The sequence below is a fragment of the Apiospora phragmitis genome (assembly GCF_038363925.1).
Source record: "Apiospora phragmitis strain CBS 135458 chromosome Unknown utg000006l:1.0-5683423.0:1.0-5690449.0, whole genome shotgun sequence".
NCBI lineage: Eukaryota > Fungi > Ascomycota > Sordariomycetes > Amphisphaeriales > Apiosporaceae > Apiospora > Apiospora phragmitis.
This window is the reverse complement of record NW_027117404.1, coordinates 3,212,845-3,240,581: the sequence shown is the minus strand read 5'-3', so window position 1 is coordinate 3,240,581 and position 27,737 is coordinate 3,212,845. Positions and strand designations below refer to the sequence as shown.

The following is a 27,737-nucleotide window of genomic DNA, read 5'->3' as shown; positions in this document are numbered from 1 at the left end:
CCCTGCGGCGGTCTGCTTTCTCTTCTCCGTGGTTGCGTTGCATTGCCCGGCGCATGTACGCATAGGCCTCCGGGGTGTGGATATACACTGCATAGTTGCGCAACCTCATGCGCCTGTTACCTATCTACCTACATTACATCGGAGCTCGAAGCTCTCACCGGCTTTCGCCTACTCCGACCCTGAGGCCAAATATCGGAGTTACTGGTTCGCTCACCCGTGCTTCCCGGCTTTATTTTTAGGTCTGCTGCTGCTGCTGCTGCGCAAGCCGTGGCTGATATGCAAATATCCCAATAGAGCAGGTCCTACCCCATGGAGGGTCAAAAAGCTCCAGGTTTAGAGAAAGTCATCATCAAGCTCATCCAGATTCCGCGGAAATTCCCAGGAATCCTAGTTGCAAGAGGCCGGGTTGGGTGACTGAAGAGGCCAATAACTTCCCTGCCAGGAATGGGCTTACGTGAGCCCACGTATCTGGGCCCCCATAATCTCCGCGTGGACCCCCTGCTACTTGCTACCTCGTGCTCAATTTCGCGACCCGGATCAACGCCGCGAGTCGGCGGGGCCCGGGGGAGGTGATCGACGTTGAATTGTGACAGTTGTCGATGAAGTTGGATTTTTGTTATTCGGTGGATGACGTTTCATAACCTGGATAACGTACTCGCTCGTAGGCGTCTGTTCCAGTAGAAATACATCAAGAGAACACTGGGATGGCTACATTCCCGCTTCATAGTTGGATAAACAGAGGTTGTAGCAGAACTGCATAACAGACTTGTACGAGGCCCCTTGTGCATGATATTGAAAAACTACAACAACTTAGGGATTAGTCTGTACGCAATGTCTCTCGTAAAAAATAAAGGTATTCGTCGTCGCATGTACCTTATCCTGAACCGGAAGCTGCCCAAGGACCGAATGCAACTAAAGGACAACAACAACTACAGTGAGGGTCGCTCTACTCTTACCTAGTAATATCCAGAGCGTTTGAACATCTTGCACTTGAGGCTCAAGTACATGGCACCGGCAATACCAGGTCGCGGGACTGAGGGCCTTCCTTTTGGCGAGAAAGGGCTATTTTCTCATTGTCCTGCTCGGCCCCAGCCCAGCGAGTGTCTGGGCGACATGAGTGACGCGACACAGCTATTGATAATTGTTGTCTTCGCACCAACTTGGAGATAAGGGTATTTACCAAACGAGGAACTCTATTGCCAGTGATGCCACCATCTATGGTCCTAGCCTAGTTCCAATGTGCAAATCAACGTATCATTTCGCCGTATCATACAAGCAGTTCTCTATATCCAGCAAGGCCTGAAAGACCCGGGCCGCGAGAAATTACCAATCTTTAGTAACCATCCGTGAAAACGCCATGACTTGATATCCTTTTGACTTAAACTGAAGGTCGAAGGAGAAATGCAAAATATCGAAGGGAAAAAGCAAAACCGCAATGCGAGTCCTGCTCAAAGACAACGCCTTGAACGCAAACTTATGCCTTATCGTCCTCGTTGCAATGCTCGTGAATGGAGGCAAATTCCGCGGTCAGCGACCGAGAACCATGGTGGGTCGCCTCTGGTAATGTACAATGGACGCTCTGTCTTCGTCGAAAATGACTAGCTTGAGGCGGTCCAACCACTTCTTCAACTCGTCCATAAAGAACTTGACAACCGTATCAGGTCATCAAAGCTCGACATCACCGTCAATTTCGCTCCCGACTAGCTAAGGGCTGAGCGGTTCTGTCGCCTTCTGCTTACCCTTGCCTTTAGGGTCAGAGGCGCTCTATGTAGCACGTTAGAGGAGGTCTATTAGGCGGTAAAGTGTCATGAACTTACCTCGGATGAAGGTGATTCAGAAACAGAAGACGATCCAGGAGTGACGTATGAGCCGATGCTCGAACCAGGGGCTGCATTGGTCGAGTCTGCAGTTGAAGCCTCAACCAGGTTACTATCCTGAATGACGACCTCTTTCGCAGCAATTCGTCGCATTAGGCTCAGGAAGCTGGAGTTTCTGAACTTCTCCGATTCATCTGAGGCAACCGAGTCGACCAGTTGTTGAGCGACACGTGCAAGCTCTGTCTCATTTTGAGGATTGTGAATTGGTTCAGACTTGGGCTTCTGGACTTCGACAGGAACGGGGTTCAAGACTTCAGCTGTAATGAAACAAATTTCAGTCAGCATATGTCCTTTCCTGTGTTTCCCTGATAAAGTAAACATACCTCTGCTAAGTAGACCAGTGTCATGGTTAGAATTCATCCAGTCTTCCAGGGCTAGATCAAATTCTTCATCGTTGATCTGGCGGTCCATCATTTGCTGGGCGTGCCACTCCTTCTCCTCTCTTGAATCCATCGCAGGGCCTGCAGGTGCCATGAATCCCCCAGCTTGGTTATTAAATGGCCCGAAAGGCATCATAGGACCCATCTGGCCATATCCGCTGCCGGGAACGGCAAATGGACCCATCTGCATGGGGTTCTGAGGCATGAAAGCCGGGTTGCTCATGGATGGCGACTGATGTGCCTGAGGCAGCTGTGCTTGGGAGGAGGTAGTGGCATGCATAGGCTGTCCATGAAGGCTCATGTTCTGAAACTGGGAAGCCCAATCTCCCTTGCATATTCTGCTGTGCCATAGCAGTAGGATGTTGGGGGCCCATGTACGCAGCGCTCGGAGGGCCTCGCATTTGCGCCATGGGCATGGAACCGAAATTCGGGGTAGGCAGGGTTGGGATTGTGCCAGGGCTGCCCTGGAAGTTGTTGAAATGTTGGTTACCGGCATTGGCGAAATGGGAAGCAGAAGATCGGAACGACTGGTAGAATAATGTCAGCGGTGACTGTTTGGATAGTTTTTTGGGGGAAAGAACAGAAGCAGGTAAGGTTTTGGGAAGGACTAGGTGAACAGTGTGTTTCTCGTGATGATCGACAAGAGTCCCATAGGATTTGGTAGGTGTAGAATCAGGAATGCGACAATCTCATGGTTTTTGCTTACCTCGCCGGGCTGATTCGGGCCCTGGATGCGATCCTGCTGACGCGACCGATCCTGGTCGAAATGCTGAGCCAGCCCTTTGGCGGCATTGGAGGGGCCGCAGAAGCTGTCTGCCATGATGATTCGGAGATGCGTGCAAGATGTTGAGAGACGAGAGGTAATGCTACTAGCCAGGCGCAAGTGTGACTAGTCGCAAGTATCGCCGAATGCCGCCTTGGAAGAGAAAAGGAGAAGGTGGACGGATAGATGCCTGTCGGTCTTCGGGTTACGAATATTGGCAGAGGAAGAGTTTGTAAGTAATGAGTGAGAAGAAGGTCAAAGGTGCACTAACAATCAGCTGTATTGCATTCAGATTAACGATGCTTGTTCAAGCTCCAAAGATCAGATGTCGAGGGTCGCACGCGATCGCGTTACTATTGGTGCTCGGCCAAAGACGGGTCTGACCTGCAACGGATCTGGCAGTCTGGGGAACGGCGGGGTGGGAATTACGTAGCCAAACTGAGGTCCTAGTCAAAGCTTCTGCCGAAAGGTGTGGCTAGTTGCTAGGCAGGATTCAACTGTGATTGTGGCGCAATAATGAAGCGTGTGTTAATGGAAGGCGGATATCGGGATGGTGGATTTTCCGAAGTCGGGCTCTTTCAGCTAAACGGCCTATTCTCATTTACACCACTTGGTACCTAAGTACAGGGGTACTCGAAGAACTGACGCGCTGAGCTACCACCAGTGGGGCTATTGCTGCAAGGTATCGCTGGGTTGGTATTTGGCGACGTTGCCAATGTGTGAGTGAGGTCAACAATCAACTAATTGTACCTTCCAGCCGGCAGCATCTCAACAGCACCACGTTATACTAAAACATACCTAGACAACAACAGCCACACTACCTACCTACTTCTCAGCTCGACAGCCTGGCAATACAGGCAACCTAGCTTCCTTCCCCCCGTAACTTGCGACACCAACTACCTACGTCCCTTCCGGGTCTATCTCCAAGATGGTGAGCTTACACCACTGATCTGGATCAATGTCTTGACTAGGCTGACCCCTGAGGAAGGCGCAGGTTATATCGAATTCCGGCCACGATGATATGATTGTAGGTCTTCCACCCAGCTTGCTCTTTCTCCCCCATACAGGACAACAACAATGAAGTTCAACATTGACACCATCCAGCATGATGCTGTCCTCGACTATTACGGTCGCCGCCTCGCCACTTGCTCCTCCGACAAGACCATCAAGATCTTCGAGATCGAGGGCGAGACACAACGATTGACGGAAACGCTAAAAGGGTACGTTCGCCTCCGTTGGAAATCGAAGATAGATTGTTGCTGACTATGGGTCTCCAGTCATGAAGGTGCTGTGTGGTGTGTGTCCTGGGCACACCCCAAGTACGGAAACATCCTGGCCTCGGCAGGCTACGACGGAAAGGTCTTCATCTGGCGCGAGCAACAGAACCAATGGCAGAAGATCTTCGATTTCGCACTCCACAAGGCCTCGGTCAACATGGTCTCTTGGTCACCGCACGAGTCCGGCTGCCTGCTTGCCTGCGCTTCTTCCGACGGGACCGTCTCGGTCCTCGAATTCAAGGACAACAACTTCCAGCACGTCGCCTTCCCCGCCCACGGCTTGGGCGTCAACTCGGTCTCTTGGGCGCCCGCTACCACGCCCGGCAGCATTGTTTCCTCGGCCTCCCCCGGTCAGGGCTCCCCCATCCAGCGACGCTTCGTGACAGGAGGATGCGACAATGTGTTGAAGATCTGGACCTGGGACCAGGCCACGCAGGGATACAAGCAGGAGAGCGAGCCCCTTACTGGCCACACCGACTGGGTGCGGGACGTCGCTTGGAGCCCTACTGTCCTCCAAAAGAGCTATATCGCCTCGGCATCGGAAGACAAGACGGTGCGCATCTGGACCAGCGATAGCAACAGCCAAGGCCAGTGGGCCTGCAAGGTGTTGAACTTTGATGCTGTCGTTTGGCGGGTCAGCTGGAGTCTGAGCGGAAACGTGTTGGCCGTCAGTGGCGGCGACAACAAGGTTTCCCTGTGGAAGGAAAACCTGCGTGGCGAGTGGGAATGCGTAAAGACCATGGAGGAGTAAGCCTGACAATCAACAATAGCACAAACTCAACAAAGATAGTTCATGTGAGCGACACGGTCTATAGCCAGAAAATAGACTCCTGAATAGACTCTTAAATTGATTCCTATTACATACGCTTTTCCTATTCACTTTGTCCTGGAATTCATCGACATCTAGATGTGATGTCTTGCGGAAGACTTGTACGCGCTGAACTATTTCGCCATCTATGGTACAGTATAGTAGAGTATGAGATACAAATTGGCCTCGCGGACGCACTTTGGAGGTGTTCCCATTGGAAAGTTGGGCTGAAGAGGCAAATTTGGCACCATCCGGGTTGCCTGCAAGAGAGAAAGAAAAAAACGCTTAACACATACCGAGATGCAGTCAAGGAGACCATAATCAACCAGCAAAAGCTCTCTAAGCTCTGCGGGCCGCAGGCTCCAAGACCGGCATCACGGTCAGTATACCCATACCCGTCATGATACACGCGAGTAGGGTGAGCCCCAGACCCCAGGCCGCGGTCGCACCGCCGCCCGCCGTAGCGCCCGGCGCGAACACCGACCGTCGTATCCCACCGTACCGTCCTCCACCCGGCGCCGCGTTGCCCGTACCCGAAGGCTCGCCGCCGCCGTTCCCGCCCCTACGGGGGTCCCCGTGGATACATCGGACTGTTTCAGGACCCAGATCTCCCCCGTGGCGTCGGAGCTCATGTAGACGCGCCCCTGGCCGTCGAGGGCGAGGCCGACGGGGCGGAAGCAGCCGTCGGGGCAGGCGCCGTTGTCGGCGTTGGACAGGATGCTGCTCACGGCCTTGGTCGAGGTGGGCGGCTCGGTGGGCTCGCCGTTGGAGAAGGCGACGGCGCTCAGCTTGTAGCCGGCTGGGTTGTCGCGGTTCCCTGTGTGGTTGTTATGTTAGTCTCTTTACCCCCTTTGCTTGGGCATGCGAGGAGAGGCGTGGCAGGAAAGCAATGAAGTAAGGCCCGTTGAGGCCAAGGAGGTCTAACTTACAGCTTCCGTGGAAGGAGATGAAGGCAGTGTTGCCATCCGGCGTGAATTTGATATCCAGAGGCGCCATGTGGGCCTGGAAGGTCAATCTAGGAGATACCCGTTCCTCGTTACAAGTCGTGTCATTTAAAGTGCTTGATTGGTTCTGAGGGAACTGGCTGCCGACTTGAAGGCTCTGGATGTTCGGGATGTTGGTATCCCAGAGCGCGAAGCAATCTGGGTAGCCGTAATTACCACCCTGGCCCTCGGTAGACGCGTTCAGGAAGCCGTGGAAGTTAAGCTCCTCACCCGGGTTGTCCTGGTGCACGTCGGTCCCATCCCTGAACATCTCGTCGACCGAGTTCTCGACACTGAAGATGCCGCCGGTCATCGGCTCTTCCGCCACGCCGACCGAGTTGCGCAGCCCCCAGCCCAGCATCCGGCCCTGGGAGGCATAGTCGTAAGGAGTGTCGGTGGCATTGGTCATGTTGAAGGCGCGTATCTGGGAAACGCCCGTCGATACGTCCTTGGCTCGGCTATCGACGTTCCCGCCGCTGCCTTTGGAGACGACGAGCATGCCAGGCTGCTTGGCAGACATCAAGAGCGTCCTTGTAGAATGTCCGCCCCCGTCCAAGTTCTCGACCATGGTCCGCGAATCACCACTCGTGGTGCCGCTCTCGGGGTCGTAAGCCCACGACAAGACCTTGGCATCGGAGGAGGCGTACAGAGTTCTGCCGTCATTGGAGAAGGCAATGCCATGGTTGAGCTAGTGTGGTTTTTAGAAAACTGAAGTCAACGCTCAGCGCTCCCAAGGATTTGACCTACATCCTTATTGTCGACGATCGTTTGCGAGCCCGATTGCACGAGACAAGTGCCTCCCTTGTCGTCGAAAGTTAGACGCTTGATGCCCGACTCTTGCTCTACGACCAGAAGGTGGCCCTTCGTATCAAAGATGATACCCCGCGGGTCCTTGAGGTCTTTCGCGATGAGCTGGGCAGTCCATCCCGAACCAACAACAGGGGCTTGGTATGTAGGTTTCAGGACATTGGGGCAGCCGTATTGCTGGGCTGCAGTCCTGGCTGCAAAGAGCACTGAAGCTCCAGCCAAATATGTATACTTCATTGCTGAAGGAGATGGTATGTAGCTATGCTATGAGAAGAGCGTTGATGAAGCTACCCTATATCGCCGTCCACTTTGCTTTGGTGGTTTCGCAGATACTAGCTGTCGTTCCCAGGTGACTGGTGATGCAATTGCTGTTTCAGCAGCCGAGACTGCCAACCCTTTCTTCTCGTGTAAGTGAGGTGGATTGTAAGCGGCAGGTCTACATATATTGATAGGAAACGAATTAGGGAAACGACACAGACTAAAACAAACAAACATCAATTGAATTCGATTGATGAGAAACATTGCCATATACATCATACATGCAAGCATCCAAGCATGAGACCGTCCCTGCTATCGTTGACGCGTACACTGCCATCGTCGCGAGTTGTGATTAGTTCAACTTTACTCTCTAGCGGTGCTAAGAATCTTGGCTTCACACGCGGACTTGGGACCTGGGGTAGCACTCCAAATACCAGCCAAGTAGGACAGCCAGTTCGGTGTGGGGCCGAGCCTGAGGGACTGGAATTCGTACAACTCATTCTACATAGTTGACAATATCAACTCTTTGTATCTATGTCGAGACAATGTCATTTGTGATGTTAACTGGTAGGGAGACACGTGCGTTTCACAGCATAGGCCGTTTCATCTTTTGATGCAACCCCGCGTTACCCCGCGCGTCGAGTCGTTGGTTGCGAATAGGGGACTTGGATACAACGCCCGTATTGTATGCGAGCGACTGGTTTTCTAGCAATGGCCGGCCTTCGCTATTCCGTTGCTCAATCGCTAGAAAACCACCAGGAAGTAGTCCTCTGATGCAACTGCTGCCTGTATATCATTCGTTATAACTTGATATATACACGTCTCATAAGCTAGCCCTACGTAATACAAAATATGTGGAAGGATGGAGGCATATCGCGGGTATAAGACCCGGACTTCCCTTGGCGCACTAGTGCGTCCGTCCGTCCAGAGCGACTGGTTCAGTCCCTGTGTCTGCATAAAGTACGTCTTGTCTTGCCCGACGTTTCGGTGGCTTGAGCGTGAATAACGGTAGTTATTTTAGCAGGCCAGGCTATATCGGCTGTTTAAGGGGACCCTTCTGGAAAACTTCTGCAAAGATGAGACCCATTGAAGGTGACAAGGTGGCCTCCATAAAGATGCCTATCTGGATGGATCTCGAGCTAGCCTTTAGGTGGACTGAAGAAGAGCTGGTACGAAACCAAGCCGAAGATCATGACATATTCCCACATATGCCAGGGCCGATCACCAAAAAGAGGCCATTCATCGAACGAGAATGCGAGAAAAATGAGACCAGTCGCTCCTGCGGTAGATCCATTGGCGACGATACCGGTGCCTAAGGCCGTATTCGTGGTAGAACGTTACCGGCCGGGGGTCGAGAAGGATCATGGCGAGCCCAACCTTCTAATATCGCCAGCACTGTCGTAGCCCCGCCACGACAATGGATCGCTCGGAAATTGGCCAGGAAACTGGCGTTGGTACCTTATCACCATCCTGGACTGCGCACGCGGAGATTCGGGAAGTGACGGCATTCGGGCTGATAGAATCTGGAATCTCGCAGAGCCGGCGGGTCGGGGGCATGGCGGTCTGGCCTACTGTCAGGGATCTGGACCCGGATTCTCCGCCGCCGGGAGCAGAATGGACCTGCCGCGAGATTCAACCAGGGGCAGCATGGGAAACGAAATATCTCCGTGCCACCAAGTGGGTGACGGGGAGCGAAGGAGTGGAATACGGAGACGAGCTGTTTTTTGCGCGATGTCACCCCTGAATGAGACACATAATCACTCTGTCGCGGGGTCGCATGAGCTTCACCGCCATACATACGTCAGTCTCGATATGGAATTTGGAAGTGACTGCGAAGAGCAGCCATGGCTCGCACAGTGGACGAGGGAATAGAGAAGAAGCGCATCGATCGTTGATCAGACAAGACAATGAATCAATACAGGTCTGATCCATCGCAGGGTTGGACAACCAACAGCTAGACTGCTGAGCAACGATGACTCTGTCTTTCCTGAATCGCACACGAGCTGAAACCAAGAAATGTTGGCTATTTCCAAGCCGGACCTCGTTAAACCTTTAACCCTGAATATACTATGATATGCCGTGAGCTCGAAGCCGAGGCGCCCTTGTTGCCGGCTTGGCTTAGACAGTTGTCTTACAAACAGCCGATCTATGCCATATAGACAGCAACCTGCGCGCAGGACTAGACAAGATGATTGAGAATGGTGCGACCTCCAGCCATAGTCCATCACCGTCAAGAATGTATAAAACTTCGGGGAAACGCTGTGAAGCAAAGCTCTTTCATTATAGGAGAGTCCTAAAAACATTTTATCTAAAACGAGACCTCATGAACGCCCCTATACCTCCTGGCTGTCTCCGCCAATGAACATTCCCATTCTCGTGAATAATCCCAATCTCGTGACCGTATTCCCCGTAAACGCTTATCCTTTGTGCTCGCTCGCACGCCTAATGTAGAAATCCCAAGCTAAACCGACATGCTGTTCTATTCAAGCGCTGGCTCTCTGCGTCCTCGAGTCAGCGGGCCCCCACAAATCTACCGGACTGTTGTCATGTCGGCGCTGTCCCCCCTAAAGACGAGCGTCGCATGCTTGCCGCGGATGATCTCGCCCGGCGCGTCGGCGGCCTTGGTGGTGGCGGCGGCCGCCGCCTTCTTGTTGCCGCCCTTGGTGGTGCCGCAGCCGATGTCGCGGATGCGCCCGGAGCCGATGTCGAAGAAGCATCCGTGGACCTGCAGGCCGCGCTCCTCGATGTGGTCCTGGACGGTCTGGTTGGCCAGCAGGACCTGGACGCCCGCCTCGACATTGAGCTCGGCGATGCGGATGCCGCGCGCCCCGTCGTCCTTGATGGCGTCGAGCTCCGCCCGGTGCGCGTTGCGCAGCGCCTTGAGGGGCGTCAGCCAGGTGTCCAGGACGCCGCCGACGCGCGCGTCGCCCGCAGCGACGGCCGCACCGCCGCATGACGAGTGGCCGCACAGCACGACGTGCTGCACCTTCAGGTGGGCGACGGCGTACTCGACGACGGCCGAGGTGTTGATGTCGGTGGCGGAGACGATGTTGGCGATGTTGCGGTGCACGAAGACGTCGCCGGGCTGCAAGCCCAGGATGGTCGTCTCGGGACAGCGCGAGTCAGAGCAGCCAAGCCAGACTAGTCAATTCCAACCGGTTTGTTAGCCCAAGTGTTCGGTACATTGAAACAACGATTCGCCCAGCCATCACACGTCAAAAGGCTTGTTTTGCGCACACATTGTACAATGCATGCCGGCGGGTGCCAAACCGACGCCGAAACTTCAGAAGGGAGCATTTCTTGCAACGTACGGATAGTCGGCGATTGGCCGGAAGCCAGAGTCGGGAAGAAGTTGGGGTTCTGGTGACTCTTGTAGCCAGCCCAGGCTTGGTTGGAGCTCAAAGCATAGGTGAAGGGGTCCCTTAGGTCTTCTAGAAACACAAAATAAGGTTAATTGAGCCGTTCGGGGCGATCTTCAGAAGTCGTATGACTTCTCGGAGCGTGATTGTAGAATTAGGAAACACCCCTCCATTCTGAGTGGTGTAAATTTCTGTGGGAGAGTATTCAACCGGCCGGTTGCCAAAAGAGGGCTGCAGGACGCAGGTCCCGGAATGCTTTCTTCCTTTTTTTGTATGTGCAGTATAGTATAGTAAAACACTATACACATGAGGGTGTGTAGATGCAGATAACAGTTGAACTCACGAGTCATTTTGCACTCTGTCAGAACCGGTCTGATGGAAGTAGAAGATGTAGGGTAGTAGCAACAGCCACCGCAGTAGGGGAAGTCGAACGCTGAAAAGGATGCAACCGTGGTACTAGCAGAAGGGGAGGGCGAAGTAGTAGGTAGATGTATGTAGTCAGATTGGCGAGAGCAAGTTCTTGGGCGGAAAGCTCGAAGTATAACAGCTGACGGACGGAGCAATATAAACCTAGTTGTAGTTCGTCCAGTGATTTCTGGGCCCCTTCTCAACACCGACAAGTCGACCCGTGCTTGTTGTTGAGTGTCCTCGTCTCCTGGCTTGGCCGCGAGACTCGCTGATTGGACCCCGAGTGGACCGCAGCCAGGTATAGTGTCCAGGTAAATCGGTATCACTGTGCTCAACTACGAAGTGCTGCTGTGCTTGATCGACCGTCGAGTATTGGCTTGGCGGGCCCTGTCAAACCGGGGACTATCCCAGGGACGCCGGGACGGTATCGTAGCCAGTTTATGTAGTACGTATTTATGCTTTCAACAACTGTGTGGTGTTTTTGCTTGGTTCAAGGCAGTCACAAAGTTGCGGAAGGAACAGAAAGCGCACGCATCGGCCCTGGCCGAAGAGGAGGGGAGGCACAGGATGGATAGAGTCTTATGGTTCAACATGGGACCATCCGTGGGATGGGTTCCGCAGGTCCGGGTCCCTCCAGTCGTTTTTGCTTCACCACCCTCCCTATTGCCTCCTACATAGGTAGGTATTATCTATCACCAAGAAAAGTCCGAGGATTCGCTCCATGGGACGCAATGCGTCAGAGCCACCGTTCTGGTCCAAAACAGTTCATCTGGCCCCAGGCCGGGTAGGCGTTTATGCCCAGACGTTCATATCGATTCTCACGGTGTCTCAGCATGGTTTCCTCCGACTATCGAAATATTAATCCAGGTCTTGGCACCAAACCCATTGAAGTATGTACCGAGTCCAGGACTCCAGGCCTGGCGAGGATCGACGATGCAAGACTTCAAAGTGAGCAAGGGTAGCCAGCTGTGTTCTCGAAACATATGAAGCAAACAGCCCCTGATTTGCCTGGGGCTCACGACTGCCGAGCTTCTTGGCTGCTAAGATGAGGGAGATTTGTGAGATTTGACGGATCTCGCATCCCAGATTGGGGAAGATTTGGGGATAAGCATACTTCCGGGGAACCCGCAGCTGACCACGGTAGGGCTTGGACTCCCGCCGCGGCATAAAAACGATAAGACAATATCTCACTCCCGAATCCGGAGGGATCTGGTGGCCTTGAATCATTGTCTGTTTTGGACTCCTACCAAATCTAATGCAGAGCCCTCATTTCCCAACTCTCCTGCCTGGTTGATGCGTCGGTTATTTCTTCTGTAATCCGCTATAGCAATGGATGCCAAGCGCCAAGACATCTGTTAATAGTACATGTAGTCGTTTCACACAGGGATCGGCAACGGTGCCCCGCCTTCTCTCCTCACCGATAGCCAGCGTGCCAGCCGAGCCAGCCTCCTAAACTGAACATCCGCGCAATCCGTTATCCTACCCAATCAACGCTCAAGACAAGCCCATGTGTGGCCAGGCGTACGATTGGAACGACGTTTAAAACTCCTTGCGGACCACTGACGACAGCTATACAATCCGAAGTAGCGTTGAGTTGACGTTGATTCGGTCTTCGGCCTAAGAATACAAGATGCATATTTCCCCAGTGCGGGAGCGGATGGCACTGGCACGCGATTTAAAGATTGGACGGCACGTTGAAAACGCCCAGCTTTCAGCTCGTTTCTACGACTCTACATGCATATGTTTAACTCCCCATACCAGGTATTACAGTAGTATGCAGCATAGCTTTCACACCAAAATACAGTGTGTGACCGATGTTTCCCAAAACACCGTCCCATCTGTATGAACCTATCTGAAGTACTGGAAGGCCTAAACACCGGTAGGTTGACCAATCCGAGCAGGCTGCTTTCGATCCCCAGGCTCACTTGGTATATTTCTAGTGAGAGGTCAGACAAATACAGTTATTTAGCGCAATACTTTATGCAAGAGTTAAACTCTGCCCGGCTGGGTAGTACGGAAATTGGGCAACGTCTAACGGCCGTCTTGTCACGTTTCCTCACGATTCAAGCAAGCCCATGCGTACTACAAACAACCTAGTCACAAAAGGCAATTAGTCAAAGAGGAGAGTGTTTGGAGTAGGTGTCATGCAAATCCATGATTGTGGTATTCCCATTTTGACCCCTCCAACGCCGGTACATTGCATATCCGCAAAGTATGAACTCCTTTAACCATGACCAAACGTAATCATTAGACTCCTATCTAGACCTTGAGGGCAGACTCCAGAGCCTTCTTCTTCTTGGCAATGCGCATGTTGGCCTTGGCGCCCATGATACCACCACCCCACTGTCGGCGGCTGTTATCGGTGTTGGCCATGTATCCCTCCTTGATGGCGCTGACGAGCTTGGAGTGCTCGCTCTTGTCCTCCGAGCGGACCTCGGTCAGGGCCAAGACAGCGGCGGTCTAATGAACGAGTTAGCTATGGGTTTTCAATATCAAAGGGTATTTGTAGTACGAACCTTCTTGTGGACGACAGTGCCGAGACGAGCCTTGCCCTTGATGATGGCGTAGGGGACACCCATCTTGCGGCAGAGAGCGGGCAGGAAGATGACGAGCTCAATGGGGTCGACATCGTTGGGGATCAGGACGAGGGAAGCCTTCTTGTTCTCAATCAGGCCGACGACGTGGTTCAGACCGTACTTAACAGCGTAGGGCTTCTTGCTGACGTCCTCCTTCTTCTTGCCATCCTTGATGGCGGTGGCCTCCTTGGTCAGACGCTCCTTCTTCTCGGCCTTGGTCTCAGGTCGGTACTTGTTGAGGAGCTTGAAAGCCTGGGCAGCAGTGTTGCGGTCAAGGACCTGCTGGAACTGGGCAATGGCCGGGGGCACCTTGAGGCGCATGTTGAGGATCTTGCGCTGGCGCTGGAGAAGGACATACTCGGGCCACTTCACCATGCGGGAGAGGTTGCGCTTGGGCTGGATGTCCTGACCGATACCGAAGTTGCGGGTGCGCTTCTCGATGAGAGGGTTCTGGTAGGGATGTCAGCATCATCAAGGATTGACGTAGAGATCAGGGGGGGTTGAGAACTAACCTTGGGGGCCTTCTTGCTTCCCTTGGAGGCACCGAAGGGGGCCGGGGCGGCCTTCTTGCCGGACTTGGTAGGCTATCATTGAGGAAAGAAGACATCAGCAAATGTGTTTTTCCATTTTAACTGCAAGTCTTCCTTGAACTCTAGAGAGAAACGCATGTGGGAGGCATATTTCAGCAGACACCCGCGATATCTCAAGCCAATTCTTCACCCGAGTCCGAAGACAACGGGCGGAAGATGGACACCTCGACGAGCGAGGGCCATTGGATTCAATTATGACGGTGCATCGAGTGCACAAAAGCACATCGGAAGATCGTAGGACGTCAAATACTTACCGCCATTGTGGATTACTGGTCGTGTGGTCGTTGGGTGCTGGTGTTGCGTCGACCGGATCTGCTCTGAGAGGAATGAGGAAAAAGAAGGAATATCGAGAAAAGTTTCCAGGCCACTAAATCTACCTGATCACATAATTTTTGGTGGTTGTAGGGTTTGTGGAGGAGATTGTGGATTGGTCTGTGCAGCGCAAATCGAGCCGATGCAGATTAGGACTAGTGCGTCAACTCCAGAGGCGAAGAAGCTGAAGTCTCTCTCGCCCCACTTGATCGGCAGAGTCAGACTGGACAGACACTGCCTTGCCCGGTGCAGAATCGGTGCCTGTATTCAATGTATGAACGTAGAGTAGAACGACGACAATATTGAAAGATCTAAAAAGTCACTGGAGCGCTTACGTCTATAGTGAGCATTCCAGATTGCTCTCTTATCTTCCCATAGAAACCCAGAATAGGGAGCTCTGAACCGAATTCTACTTTCGCCTCGCTCTCATATCGTCCTATGGTCACCATGGCCCCTGCTCTGTGTGCCGTCTGCAAGACAGAGCGAGCGCTGATCAAGAGACCCAAGAACCACCAGAAACTCTGCAAAGGCTGTTTTACCCAAATATTTGAAGATGAAGTCCACCATACAATTTTATCTTCAAGTCTCTTCTACCCAGGCGAGAAGATAGCCATAGGGGCATCCGGCGGCAAGGATTCAACCGTCTTGGCATCCGTGCTGAAGACTCTCAATGAGCGACACAAGTATGGCCTTGATCTCGTGCTTCTGAGTATAGACGAGGGAATCAAAGGCTATCGAGACGATTCACTAGAGACAGTCAAGAGGAATGCAGCACAGTATGACATGCCTCTAAAGATTGTAGGTTATGATGAACTATATGGTTGGACCATGGATCAAGTCGTCGAGACCATCGGCAAAAAGGGAAACTGCACCTACTGCGGAGTGTTTAGGCGGCAAGCACTCGACCGAGGCGCGAAGATGCTGGGTATCAAACATGTCGTGACTGGACATAACGCCGACGATGTGGCAGAAACTGTCCTCATGAACCTTCTCCGGGGAGATTTGGCGCGGCTCTCCAGGGCTACTAGCATTGTTACCGGCAGCAATGCAAGCGATGTCAAGAGGAGCAAGCCGCTCAAATACGCCTATGAGAAGGAGATCGTTCTGTACGCGCACCACAAAAGACTGGATTATTTCAGTACCGAGTGCATCTATAGCCCAGAAGCCTTCAGAGGCAGCGCACGAACTCTCATCAAGAGTCTCGAGCGAGTACGGCCCAGTGCCATATTGGACGTCGTTCGCAGCGGCGAAGATATGGCTAGACTCGTACCGGGCCAAAATCAAGATGCATGCGCTTGCAAGGCCAATACAAGTCCTGCACCCGTTGCCGCCGAAGAAGATAATGGCAGCGGCTGTGGTTCCGCGAACGGCCGGAGCACGGGAGGAGAAATGGCAGCTATGGAGAAGCAGTTAAAGGAGAATGAGAAAGCTGCAGAAGAAAAGCTGGAGACCGAAATCGCTATACCAAAGCCTAACGAGAAGGGCAGCCGACCCAAGCCGGAGAAGGAATCCAAGGCCTCCTCGACCACAGTGCCCATCATGAAGCAGAAATTGGGCTCATGCGAGAGATGCGGCTACATGTCGAGTCAGAAGCTGTGCCAGGCGTGCATGCTTCTCGAAGGGTTGAACAAGAATAGGCCGGAAATCCAGATTTGATAAGACTTGACTGGTAAATAGAACCATCTTTACTGCATCACTGGCGTTGGGTAGATGGAACCACATAATGATACCCTTTTTTGCACTTGAGCAACCCGTTTCAGTAGGACTCCTTTTGACACCCGTAGCTCGTACAATTGGTGACGCTTCTCGAATTCTTGCTCTTCCCTCCTTTATCCTCAATCTACTCGAACCTACGACATCCGCTTCTCAACCTAGTCAATTGTTAGCTACGATCTGGGCATAACTTCGGTTCCTTTTGCTAATACATACTCTCCATGGGTTGTTCAGCTCAAAGCCTGCCGGCGCTATCGGCGAATCTGATTGTCCACGTAGGAATCCGGTGATCCGTCGGTCGCGATCCATCATTTGCTTTACCACGTGCATTAGCATCCTACATCTTTCCAGTACCCTTATAGTATCGCGCTCAGAAAAGGTGGAAGGCCTTACTCTGTCCCATTGGTCGACTGATCGTCGTGCCCGCTTGCCACCGTTCTGCATGTTCTTGATCTTGGACATGCCGGCACCAGTCACACCGAACATCTGCAAATGTCGCTTTCTTAGCATCGTCCCTCGTTCGGCAGCTGAGTTGAATGCTGGAAGTCGCTCACGGCTAAGATGATTCCATAGGGAATCAGGGTTTCAAAAGGGACAGGCATTGTGACGGGAATTCAGGCTCAGCTGGGCACAAAACGTTAGCAATTGAGAATTGGGCACAAGGGTATCGAGTTGTATCTTACTCAGTCAATGCCGTGCCAGGCGTTCCGTTGCAATTGCGACTTTGGGGAATCTCGATGTAGCTATCTTGAAGCTCGGATAAGTTGACGTCGGATTGAATTGCCCGCTCCATTCATGCCTCAGGCCGCCACAGGCTACTGGATGACTAAGAAGTGGGGCTGGCACAGCAACACGCGTGAACCATCCATGTACTGACCACTTGCAGCTCACTTGGACTGTCCCAGAGAGGGAATGGGCGCACATCACGGCCAGATTTCCCAACTTCACCATTGCATCGAGTGGCAAGCGACCGTGAATTCACGTGCCGAAACCAACGATTTCGAGTTCTTATCGATTCGAATGTTGCATTACGCGACTGCAAAGCGAAACATTGCGCGCTGACCACGCTACCCATCACCCTTACAGCCACAGCTACCTACACCAAGCCTCATGCCTTTTACGCCGAAACCTTCAAAGAAGCTCGGGTTCTGCTGTGCGCATTGCAAGAAAAACCCATAGTCTGATCCGAACGACGTCCCAAGAAAGAATGCGACGCTCCTCATGACGACCACGCGATTTGCGCCTCCCTGTCACTACTCATGATAGTGACCTTGCGACCGGCGGTATCCACCTGGGTTATCTACAACAAACCACCCTAGGGATTGTTGCTTGAAGCATAATAATGACCGAAGCAGAAGAAGAGTTGCAACAGAGTGTTCTTTTGTCGGAGGAGGACGCGGAATTGGAGCAAGACAATGCTGCTAGAGCCATGGACGTCGACACCGGGAGCGACGCCTTAGGCGCGAATATAACTGATATCAATTCATCACCAAACCTGGACGATACTAGCGAACAAGCTCCAAGAAGTCCAGATCACGTCAACGGAAAGAGCGACGGACAGAGCGAAGGTCCTGTTGATGCAGCCGAGGATGAGACTATGGTAGAAGCCGATGAAGATGACCAGGGAGCTGAGGACCCAGCAGACCCTAGTGAGCTCGAGCGAGAATCAGGCAGCGAGCTAGGCCAAGATACCCTTGAAGAAGACGTGGCTTCTGAAGAAGACGCAGACGGAGAAGATGACGATGAGGCTGCCGAGACGACTGGCGACCAGACAAATTTGTCGGACATGGAGGCTGACGAGGAAGATGAGGCTGAGGGAGTCGGCGCCGTCAAGATCAAGCCTGGTGAGACTGACGAAGAAAGCGGGAGCGACGCCGATGCAAGCTCTGTCTCGAGCGACAGCGCTGCCGAATGGGACGAAGCGGCCGAGGTTGACGAAGACGATGAAGATGAGGAGTCAGAAGCGCCAGATACGAATTCCTGCATGTTCTGCAAAAAAGGATGAAGAACATGATCCAAGCGAGGAATTCGAGGCTTACCTTACTTGCAAAGGCTGTGGTGAACACTGTATGTTTGTCTTTAAGCACAACATTTCGATCGCCTTACTGACATATTTCAACAGCTCACCAGCAGTGCGCCAGAGATGCAAGCGCACTCAACGATATCAACTGTAAGTTTCTGGGACTTCTATTTCTTGTAATTTCAAACTAATATGGTGGCAGCTCCTACCAGCTGGAAATGCCCGGAGTGCGTAGGAGATGACGATGAATCTGAAATGGATGCCGACTCTGCTGCCGATGACGCAGAAGCAACCATTGAAGCCGACGATGGGGCGCCATCGCCAGCCTCGAGTCGTAGACTTACCGACTCCAAGTTAGCACGGGACTTGTTACCAGCGTCGCGCGGAACAGACAAACCAGATTCACATTCTGTTTTCAACCAGTTGGTCCTTGATGAAGACCCTATGGATGGATCTCGAATTCTGCGAAAACGCAAAACCTCCTCAGCTGAAGCTGAGATAGAGGATGGAACCATGGCACTTCGAAAGCGAAGAAGGAATACTAGTGATGCATCGACCCAAGACGAGGCGCCTCAAGACGAGGCAGATGGAGCCCATGAGGCGCTCCGACCTCGGTCGTCGCGCTCGCTTCGAATTAAGATTTCGAATTCTGCCGGACCATGCACCGTCTCGAAAAAGTCGCGTAATCAGCTCGAACTAACGATGCGCGTGGATGCTGGAGAGCTGCAGCAAATAATATCCAAAAAGCCGAAACCCAAGAAGCGATTTAGTCGCGCTGCTGCATCACGCTCCGCTCGATCAGCTGCCGCCCCTGCAAGGGGAAGCGCTCCAGTGGAAACGCCCTTGACCATGGCCCCATTCATGTCTTCCAGTTACACACAGCCTTTTTACTCCTTTTATGACAAGGAAACAGATGAGTTGAAAGGTAAACCCTATGGTGGCATTCTTACCGAAGCCGAGGCAGACACTTCCAAGACTCTGCCAACAAAGGATGACCGGCGTCGATTTGACGAGGCCAAACAAAAGGCCGACGAGGAATGGAGAAACCGGCTGCTTGCAATGCAAGCAGAATTGGACGTACCCGTCAAGAAATCCAAGAAGGCCGCGGGGCCTGCTAGCCAAATCGAATGCATCGAATTTGGCGGATGGGAGATCGACACCTGGTATGCGGCACCATACCCCGAGGAATACAGCCGCAACAGGGTGTTGTATATTTGCGAGTTCTGCCTTAAATATATGAACTCAGATTATGTTGCGTGGAGGCACAAGCTAAAATGTCCCGCCAAGCACCCTCCGGGAGACGAGATTTATCGACATGGGTCTGTCTCCTTTTTCGAGGTTGATGGACGAAAGAACCCCGTCTACTGCCAAAACCTCTGCCTGCTTGCCAAGCTCTTCCTTGGCTCGAAAACCCTCTATTACGATGTCGAACCATTCCTTTTTCTACGTACTTTGCGAGTACGACGATCTCGGCTATCACTTTGTCGGCTACTTCTCGAAAGAGAAACGAGCAAGTAGCCAGAACAATGTTAGCTGCATTCTAACACTGCCCATACACCAGCGGAAAGGCTATGGCAACCTCCTCATTGATTTCTCGTACCTTCTGACCCGTGTCGAAGAGAAAACCGGCTCTCCTGAGAAACCATTGTCCGATATGGGTCTAGTCTCCTACCGCAACTATTGGAGATTAGTAATGTGCAAATACCTTCTCAGAATACCCCTTCGGAGAAACCGCTGAAGAAGGGTCTCAGCATTCGCAAGATCGCTGATGACACCGGCATGATGCCCGACGACGTCATCTCGGCTTTGGAGGGTTTGCGGTGTCTTGTTCGAGACCCGCAGACGAAGATGTATGCCTTTCGTGTGGACTTGAAGTTCTGCCAAGACTATGTCGAGAAATGGGAGTCGAAAAATTATGTGAAGTTGAAAGATGATGCATTGACTTGGACTCCCTATGTTATGGGGCGAAGCAATGCTACCAACTTTGAACTAGGCCCTGCTCTCAATGCGATAGCGCCCCGAGAAGAAGAGGAGGAATCCAAACCCGTCCAGCTCTTGGCTCAAAGCGGAATCGCCACTGGTGATTTTGCTCTTGCCAATGGCGTCTTACCGAAACTGTCTGTCGAGACCGAGGCCACTGTTCTGGAGTCTACGGAGCCAAACGACAATTCGGTGATGGTGCCTGGGGTCGAGCAAGCCGCCAGTAGTACCGACAAGGAAAATGTGAACGTTGAAATTGAGCAGCAAGGTGGCTTATCTGCCAACGGTAGTTCTGGCGCCTCGGCGGCGGCAAAACCGGATTGGTCGGGTCCATACAGCGATATACCTACTACTCGCTTCGAAGTTTTCCCGCCCCTCAATCTCAAGCGACCTGCTATGTCACGTATAACCTCCAGCATCACTCGGCCCGCGGTTGTACGTACGCCAGCCACAGTACCTGAGACCAAGGGTGAGGCGATCAGTCGGCACTGGCGTGCGTAAGTCAGCAGCCAAGCCGAAGCCCGCAACGGCTCGACGGAAGACGGGCGGCACCGGTCGCGGGCCTGGACGTTGGCCCAAGGGAACAAAGAAGAGTGACTACGGCAACGCTGACAGTGGCCCTGGTTTGCCGCCTGCTTGGCTTGAGCGCGAGAAACAGCGCCAGGCGTCTCTCACCGCGCCCAAGACAGCAGGAGGTGAGAATGCCGAGGACACGGTGCAGGTTCAAGTGAAGGAGTCCAAAGGTAAGAGAGGGTCCAAGACTGCCGATTCCGTGAACGGCACGGCTAGGTCCGAAACTAAGGAGGGGTCGCCTCTAGACAGTAATGGTGTTCTAGCAAACAGTGCAGGACAGAACGTCGACGTAGAGATGGGGGACGAGGATGCCGAGGGCGAGGACGAATAAGCGGTCCGTACGATGAAATAGCTGGTATACAGTTCAGCACAAAGTGTATTTTTCTTCTTGTTTTCTGTGGGAGTGCTGGCCGGCGTTGACCATAGGGGTATATCACCGGCACATGTATTTGACGCCTGTGATCAGAAGCTCGCAGGCAGGGGCCGCCGTTCGATGGCGTTTCCCTATGGACAGGAAGATAGCTCAATAATGCCATCGGATCTACTGATATAGTTTATTATACAGTCAGTTTATTTGAGCTGTTGTTTCTTACGACTTCTGTGTGCTTAACCCCGTCTTGTATACATCAATGTCCTGTAGACCCATTCTTGTTGACTTTGGATACCCTGGTTTGTTTCCCGTTGACGAATGCAAGTGACGTTCGATCTTGCGTGTCGGCTCTGGTCTCTTTTCAGTCAGACTCCAGCACGCTACTCAAGAGGATCGTGATCCTGTTTATACACGTACGTGTATGGCACTAGGTTATCCCGTTCCATTTACCTCTTTCTCTGACTTCATATACCTAGGCGCTGCGTTTTTAGAGATAGATAAAATGTATACTGCCTTCTTGGTGCACTACATATTTGGCCATGATCCTTATTAGAAAGCTCAAATCTGACCATTCGAATTCTACAAATCTGAAAAAGTATCGTATCGTATCGGTTGAGAATGACAATCGACCCAGCTAATAAAGTATGAAGGATGTAAGATGCGTGAATTTAAGCTTGAGGAGTCGCAATAGACAAGCAGTTGACGCCTACCTTGCATCCATTGGGTCCTGGGGCCTGGCACCTGGGGGCCCTGGATGTTTGATCATGTCTCGTGGGCCCGGGCTACGTCATTTGCTTTCTTCTCACCTTCTGCTCTCTGCGTATGTCGTAACTCAGCAAAGGACGTAGATTAATCCCCTGAAACATGTTATAGCCATGCTCAGGGTGAAGGTTTGAGAGAGGATTGGTCCGCTTAATCCGGGTCATGTTTTCTTGCAACATTCCAATACTTTTTTGATCATCTAAGCATTAACTGGGGGTCAATGTCCTTTATTGCTCTAACAGGCCTGGTAGGAACTTGGGTAGCTTGGTAGTAATTTAGGTAGTGGCACCGGTTATTATTAGTCGCGACCATCTCTCTCTCCAGCCTGCCAAGCTTGGCCCATTACGCTGCTTAATTCTTCCATGGTGCTGGGCGCGCTGGCCTGTCTCTCTACTAGCCTGACCATCCGAGAGTGAGTTGAGCTGGCACACACCTCACACACTGCCTGCCAGATAAACCCCTCTCCCCAACCTCGCACTCTCTTTCTCCTACTACGCAACTGTCACTCGATAACGTACGGGGATTCCATCCATTTGGTGCCGCGTCAGTCATCCATTCGCGTACCGCACTGTTGCGACTCGCTTGCAGGGCACCCCCAAAAAGGAGCGAACCAAAAGATACCCAGGTAAAGTCATTCAGGGCCACCTTGAATCAAACCAAGGCATCTTTACTACAAACATCAAATTCCCAAACCGCATCCCCAATCGCCAGCAAACAGACATACATAGCAAAGGGAGCCAGGGGAAACAAAAAGACCGACCCGAAAACGCGCAGCCACTTGAGAGCCGATTATTCGCTCTCAATCCAGTCCAGTCCAGTCCAGTCCAGTCCACTGGTTGGATCTGCGCCTCACCCCAACCGTCGTCATCAGCCTTGGGTCGCTCCCCGGCATCCGGTAACAAAGCGTGCGCGACATCGAAGTTTTGGAAACAAAGCAGTATTATCCTGTCCTTCCTCTCTACATTATACCATCACATAACGTCGCGATTTGCATCCGCCTCTGCGCCGGTTAATCGCCGCAAACCGCCAAGATGTCCAAGGTAATGCGAAGCGTCAAAAATGTCACCAAGGGCTACTCAACCGTCCAGGTCAAAGTGCGCGAAGGTCAGTTCGTGAAGCGCCTCCGTTCTATCAATGCAGCACTCTTGCGCAAGCCTTCACCATACTGATGGATTTAACAGCAACGAGCAATGACCCCTGGGGGCCGACCGGGACACAGATGAGCGAGATTGCCCAGTTAACGTACAATTCGTAGGCACACGGCCCGATCCGCAGTGAAGATGTGATTCGTGTCATTGCTGACACGCCCCCAACAGTTCGACAGAGTTCTACGACATCGTGGACATGATTGACAAACGTCTGAACGACAAGGGAAAGAACTGGCGCCACGTCCTCAAAGCTTTGAAGGTTCTCGACTATTGCCTACATGAGGGCTCCGAGTTGATAGTGACTTGGGCTCGCAAAAACATCTACCTCATAAGAACCCTGCGCGAGTTCCAGCACGTTGACGAAGACGGACGCGATGTGGGACAGAATGGTGAGAATCCAATGCAAAAATGCGATACAGACATGTTGAACTCACGATTGCGCTAGTTCGAGTTGCGGCGAAAGAGTTGTCCGCCCTGCTCCAGGACGAAGAGAGACTGCGGGCCGAACGGAGCGATCGCAAGACCTGGAAGTCGCGAGTGACAGGCATAGAGGAGTTCGCACCTGAGGGTTCCCTGCCACCACCTTCGCAGCGACACCCGCGACCGCGACGAAACAGCGACGAAGACGATGCCGAGTACAAGCTGGCTCTCGAGGCCAGCAAATACCAAGAGGAGGAAGACAGGAAAAGGCGTGAAGGCCGGGGAGGTGAAGTCGTTGACGACGACCTCGCGAAGGCTATCAAGCTAAGCCAAGAAGAAGAGGAGCGCCGTCGAAAGGAGTTGGAGCAAAGCAATGCGAATTCGCTGTTCGACGACGACCCATTTGCGACTACAAGCCAACAGCCGCAAGCTACTGGCGTGAACATGGGCTACCAGCAGGGTAATAATGTTGACTGGTTCGGTAACCCAACAACAGCCCAGAGCCCAATGGGAATGCAGCCGACAGGCTACAACATGAACAACATGAACAACCAGTACACCGGCTATCCGAATAACGGATTCCAAAACGACTTTGTCAACCAGCCAACCGGCATGTATGACCCCTACGGACAGCAGCAGAATCAGCCACAGCAGCTACAGCCGTCACAGCAACAGTTCCCCATGCAAACGGGGTTCAACAATCCCTATGCCCAGCAAGCTCAGCAGCCCCAGCAGCCCCAGCAGCCGCAGTTCAGCCAGCAGTCAACAGCATCGCTTGAGCCAGTCGCTCAGCCAGGTAGCAATAACCCTTGGGCTACGGGAAATAACAACATGGCTCCTGCCTCTATCAAACCTACCCCAACCGGATCCAACAATCCTTTCGCCTCTGGCTTTGGTCGGCCTCAATCTCAGAAAGCCCCCACCATGCCCACCATGAACAACATGCAGGCTTTGCCTGAGCAGAAGACACTGCAGACTTTCACACCACCGCCGCAACCTACCTTCTCACAGCCGCAACAACCAGCTAAGCAGATGAACGAACACGAGGCCAAACTCAACTCCCTCCTCGCTAGTGGCGATGGAATGGACACATTTGGCAACACTGGCAACCTTCGTATCCCTGCCCAGCATACCGCCCCTGGCACTTTCGTCAACTCTGCTGGCGCGGGCATTAACAGGGTAACAGCGGACGCCACGGGCAACAACCCCTTTTTGCGGCAACAATTCACTGGCATGCCTACCGTATCATATGGAGGCCAGCAGATGCCTGCTGCAACGGGACCGGCGAATATGGGCATGAATGGTGGCTACGGCGGACAAAGCAACCCCTTCCAACAACGGCCACAGCAAAACAACCAACAACAGGGTCAAGACTTGATCCAATTCTAAATCGCATATTTTTACATGTTGAAGGCATTCGCTAATATTTCCTTCGCTGTTCAATGAAACAGAGGCTTCCCCGACACGTTAACTCAATGCCTCTGTGTCAGACCCTCCAAGCCTTTGTAATTACCTGGCTGAGGGCATCGTTACTCACCAAACCTCATCACATCACCAACCATGAAAAGACTTTTACATCATAGCGTTGGTCGGGGATTTCCCTGGTTGCGGTCATCGATCGCAGCGTCCTCGAGAGAGGAAGTAGAGCCGCATAGCCCCCTCCGAGTTGATACCGCGCAATGGAAAAGGGGTTAACTCGGGGAGATGGCGAATGGATGGATGGCTGAAGAAAACCGGATTCTCTTCTATTCACAACAATGCGCTGTGGTCTTCACTAGGACAGACCGCTTTTACTTTATAGACACCACCTCGATCGGCCGCATCTGATTTCACATAGCGACTTCTGCCCATTCTGTACGTACTAAAAAGAATCCGAAAGCAATTATTTCTAGTGCCGTCTACGGAGTATTAAACATTATATCTTTGCTCGTGCTGAATGTGTTGAGTAATGTGATATGGTAATAATAGCACAACACTGATCAGACCATTACATCGCATATAAACCATCAACAGGTTGACTTTATATGCCTTTTTATCATCTATTGAAGCCATCTTATGCCAATGGGCTTCTATGAGTGCACAATGGTAAATAAACCAGTTTGGGTATATACAAACGTTCGTCCTGTTTGTGAAGAGAAGCCATACCCTCCGGACTCCCAACTTTTGCAGCCGTGCCTTGTCTCCCAACAGTGTTGGATCCCCTCGGACCTTCCTAACCCTTCCCTGCATATCCCTTCGCGGCTTGCCGCTTAAAAGAGACCACAGCTTTTGCCATCTCTTGTTCGTAGATCCGTCTTATCTGGGTATCCCCTCCTGTCATCTCCCTGTCCCTATACCTCCTCTAAACTAGGCAGCGCGCATGGAGACAATGCCATATGTCGTTCAACCTCGGTTCGCTGCTGCCATTCGCCCCGTGTTCGTCAACAGCCGGCCCTCTTCTCCTGAAGCTGAGAACGCGGTCCTTTCTTGATGGGGGGACAGGCACAGGCGTCGCAAGTAAAGCTCTAGAAGATTCCGCTTCTTTGCGACTCTTTCTTCTAATTATTCTTTTTCTTTCTTTCATCCGCTCGAGAAGATGCCCAGGAACTCTTCCCTCCCGACGCCCCCCTTGTCCTCGATGTCGAACTGCTCGATCATGCTCCGAAGCTCGTTCTCGGGCACGTCCTCGCCCAGCTCCTTGACGACGAGGCGCAGGTCGTCGACGGTGATGATGCCCTTGCTGCCCTTGTCGAACAGGTCGAACGTCTTGAGCAGCTCCTCGCGCGGGTCGCGCGACGCGATGTAGGCCGCCGCAATCATCTGGAACCCCTCGCGCGGCAGCCGGAGGTCGACGACCCCGGGGGTCTGCGCGGGCGCCGGGTGCGTGGGCAGCTGCGGTAACGGTTTCCAGTTCGGCCTCGGCACGGCGTATTCTTTGAAGGAGGAAATGAGCTCGGCGCGTGGTAGGGAGGAGAAGCCCAGGGCTTGGAGGGCGTAGCGGAATTCGGAAGAAGTCGAGTTGTTCGTCTTTATTCATATCAAATAGTTGAAACTGTGAAACGGCGCGATGGTTAGCCACCGCCGATTCTCCTTTTTCTTCTTTCCCCCTCTTTGAAGACTGCGCAGATAAACAAATGAAAAAGATGAGAAAAGAAAACATACGCAATCGTTTATTTCTGACCGGTGCTCATCGGATATCTGGTCGTATGGCTCGGCCTGCTGGGGGTTCTGTACGGGCGGCACGAACCGCCCTCCAGGCATCCTCGACGTGCTCGCGCTCGCCACGCTGGGCCGATGTGACAGGGCATGCGTGCCTGACCGTTCGGAATGCCGGTGGTCATTCATAGCAGTACTGGCGTAGTTGTTCATAGCCGAAGCTTTGCCCTTGGGCTGCGCGACCTGTGGTTTCCCTATCTCCACGGCAACGCGGGACGCGGGTTGCGGTAATATGCGCTCGAGGTCCCGAAAACCTCTAGAATGGTTGTTTGCGGCCGCCGATTCGCAGAGTTTTGTCGGCTCGGACACGCTCCTCGGGTGATGCTTTCGGCAATGTAAACCGTGTGGATTCGGTGTCGTCGGGTTTTTGTTATTTGCCCTCGGACTACTCGTGACGGAGAGCAACGCCTGGGTCCGGGAACAAAATTTTCAATGAAGTACTGGTCTCTTCAATTGCGCATGCGAATGGCTCCTTTTCAGTGCCGAAATCGTGTAGGGTTGCAGATAAAAGCCGTGAAGTTTTCAGAGGGTATCAACAGCGCGTGTTCGCTTGCAAGGAACGGATGTGGATGCGGTATTCAAAGTAGTGTACAGCGAAAGTCCATAACGTCGCGGGGGTAAAAAGACCAGGGAAACAAGAACCTTGCAAATTCGGGGACGACAGAGACTCAATCGATTTCCAACATCGAAGGCGTGGGTACGCAATAATACGTCCGTTATTAGAGGATTCTCAATGGTTTACATGGAAAACATAGAAATATCGTGAGGTTGGGAGTTGCTGCAACGGCCACGACGATTATTAGCGGCCCTTTTGCTGGTGAGCGAGTGAGCGAGCGACGCGCGACCGTGTTTGGTGGTAGACCGTAGATCCCTTTTCCATCCACCCAGTCCCAGTCCCAGCAAAGCAGAGCGCGCCAACTTCCTAGCAAGGTTCTTGGCCATGCCGGCGGGCTCAATGTCGCACCCTTACCAGAGGTAGAGAGGAGGGGCAGTCGCGCGACTGGCGCGTTTCTCAGTAATGAGTGCAGTTATTTATTAGATTCATTGGGCTAGTCACCTAACCTAGGAGCTCAATTATCACTACGAATAATGAGATGCTGCCAGCCAACCACATGTCCCATCACCACATGCCATTACTCATCAGCAATCCATCGCCAG

The 27,737-nt window shown here is 52.6% G+C and overlaps 11 protein-coding genes across 11 annotated transcripts; 5 read left to right on the top strand and 6 right to left on the bottom strand.

The window, feature by feature from the left end:
- Positions 1-1,704: 1,704 nt before the first annotated feature.
- PG994_006269 (uncharacterized protein) lies at positions 1,705-3,077 on the bottom strand (the record flags this gene model as incomplete). Its single annotated transcript, XM_066857678.1, has 4 exons — positions 1,705-1,764; positions 1,818-2,134; positions 2,201-2,651; positions 2,964-3,077. 4 exons carry the CDS (start codon positions 3,075-3,077, stop codon positions 1,705-1,707), a joined length of 942 nt encoding a protein of 313 aa, XP_066716947.1.
- Positions 3,078-4,097: 1,020 nt separating this feature from the next.
- Positions 4,098-5,048, top strand: PG994_006268 (putative SEC13-protein transport protein; the record flags this gene model as incomplete). Its single annotated transcript, XM_066857677.1, has 2 exons — positions 4,098-4,240; positions 4,298-5,048. The coding sequence occupies 2 exons, from the start codon at positions 4,098-4,100 to the stop codon at positions 5,046-5,048; spliced, it is 894 nt and encodes a 297-aa protein (XP_066716946.1).
- A 396-nt stretch (positions 5,049-5,444) lies between these two features.
- On the bottom strand, positions 5,445-7,132 carry PG994_006267 (soluble quino protein glucose dehydrogenase; the record flags this gene model as incomplete). Its single annotated transcript, XM_066857676.1, has 4 exons — positions 5,445-5,667; positions 5,697-5,922; positions 6,035-6,776; positions 6,836-7,132. The coding sequence occupies 4 exons, from the start codon at positions 7,130-7,132 to the stop codon at positions 5,445-5,447; spliced, it is 1,488 nt and encodes a 495-aa protein (XP_066716945.1).
- Positions 7,133-8,570: 1,438 nt separating this feature from the next.
- PG994_006266 (uncharacterized protein) lies at positions 8,571-8,897 on the top strand (the record flags this gene model as incomplete). The annotated part of the gene is made up of 1 exon (XM_066857675.1): positions 8,571-8,897. The coding sequence occupies one exon, from the start codon at positions 8,571-8,573 to the stop codon at positions 8,895-8,897; it is 327 nt and encodes a 108-aa protein (XP_066716944.1).
- A 786-nt stretch (positions 8,898-9,683) lies between these two features.
- PG994_006265 (carbonic anhydrase) lies at positions 9,684-10,862 on the bottom strand (the record flags this gene model as incomplete). The annotated part of the gene is made up of 3 exons (XM_066857674.1): positions 9,684-10,294; positions 10,465-10,581; positions 10,856-10,862. The coding sequence occupies 3 exons, from the start codon at positions 10,860-10,862 to the stop codon at positions 9,684-9,686; spliced, it is 735 nt and encodes a 244-aa protein (XP_066716943.1).
- Positions 10,863-13,179: 2,317 nt separating this feature from the next.
- Positions 13,180-14,346, bottom strand: PG994_006264 (60S ribosomal protein eL8; the record flags this gene model as incomplete). The annotated part of the gene is made up of 4 exons (XM_066857673.1): positions 13,180-13,380; positions 13,437-13,946; positions 14,009-14,080; positions 14,341-14,346. 4 exons carry the CDS (start codon positions 14,344-14,346, stop codon positions 13,180-13,182), a joined length of 789 nt encoding a protein of 262 aa, XP_066716942.1.
- Positions 14,347-14,845: 499 nt separating this feature from the next.
- PG994_006263 (uncharacterized protein) lies at positions 14,846-16,054 on the top strand (the record flags this gene model as incomplete). Its single annotated transcript, XM_066857672.1, has 1 exon — positions 14,846-16,054. The coding sequence occupies one exon, from the start codon at positions 14,846-14,848 to the stop codon at positions 16,052-16,054; it is 1,209 nt and encodes a 402-aa protein (XP_066716941.1).
- A 210-nt stretch (positions 16,055-16,264) lies between these two features.
- On the bottom strand, positions 16,265-16,713 carry PG994_006262 (uncharacterized protein; the record flags this gene model as incomplete). The annotated part of the gene is made up of 4 exons (XM_066857671.1): positions 16,265-16,269; positions 16,324-16,426; positions 16,505-16,597; positions 16,666-16,713. 4 exons carry the CDS (start codon positions 16,711-16,713, stop codon positions 16,265-16,267), a joined length of 249 nt encoding a protein of 82 aa, XP_066716940.1.
- Positions 16,714-17,453: 740 nt separating this feature from the next.
- PG994_006261 (uncharacterized protein) lies at positions 17,454-21,015 on the top strand (the record flags this gene model as incomplete). Its single annotated transcript, XM_066857670.1, has 7 exons — positions 17,454-18,067; positions 18,112-18,182; positions 18,234-18,281; positions 18,334-19,578; positions 19,700-19,794; positions 19,845-20,546; positions 20,614-21,015. 7 exons carry the CDS (start codon positions 17,454-17,456, stop codon positions 21,013-21,015), a joined length of 3,177 nt encoding a protein of 1,058 aa, XP_066716939.1.
- Positions 21,016-22,847: 1,832 nt separating this feature from the next.
- PG994_006260 (ENTH domain-containing protein) lies at positions 22,848-24,773 on the top strand (the record flags this gene model as incomplete). The annotated part of the gene is made up of 4 exons (XM_066857669.1): positions 22,848-22,920; positions 22,998-23,067; positions 23,133-23,353; positions 23,410-24,773. 4 exons carry the CDS (start codon positions 22,848-22,850, stop codon positions 24,771-24,773), a joined length of 1,728 nt encoding a protein of 575 aa, XP_066716938.1.
- Positions 24,774-25,943: 1,170 nt separating this feature from the next.
- Positions 25,944-26,732, bottom strand: PG994_006259 (uncharacterized protein; the record flags this gene model as incomplete). Its single annotated transcript, XM_066857668.1, has 2 exons — positions 25,944-26,390; positions 26,526-26,732. The coding sequence occupies 2 exons, from the start codon at positions 26,730-26,732 to the stop codon at positions 25,944-25,946; spliced, it is 654 nt and encodes a 217-aa protein (XP_066716937.1).
- Positions 26,733-27,737: the final 1,005 nt, after the last annotated feature.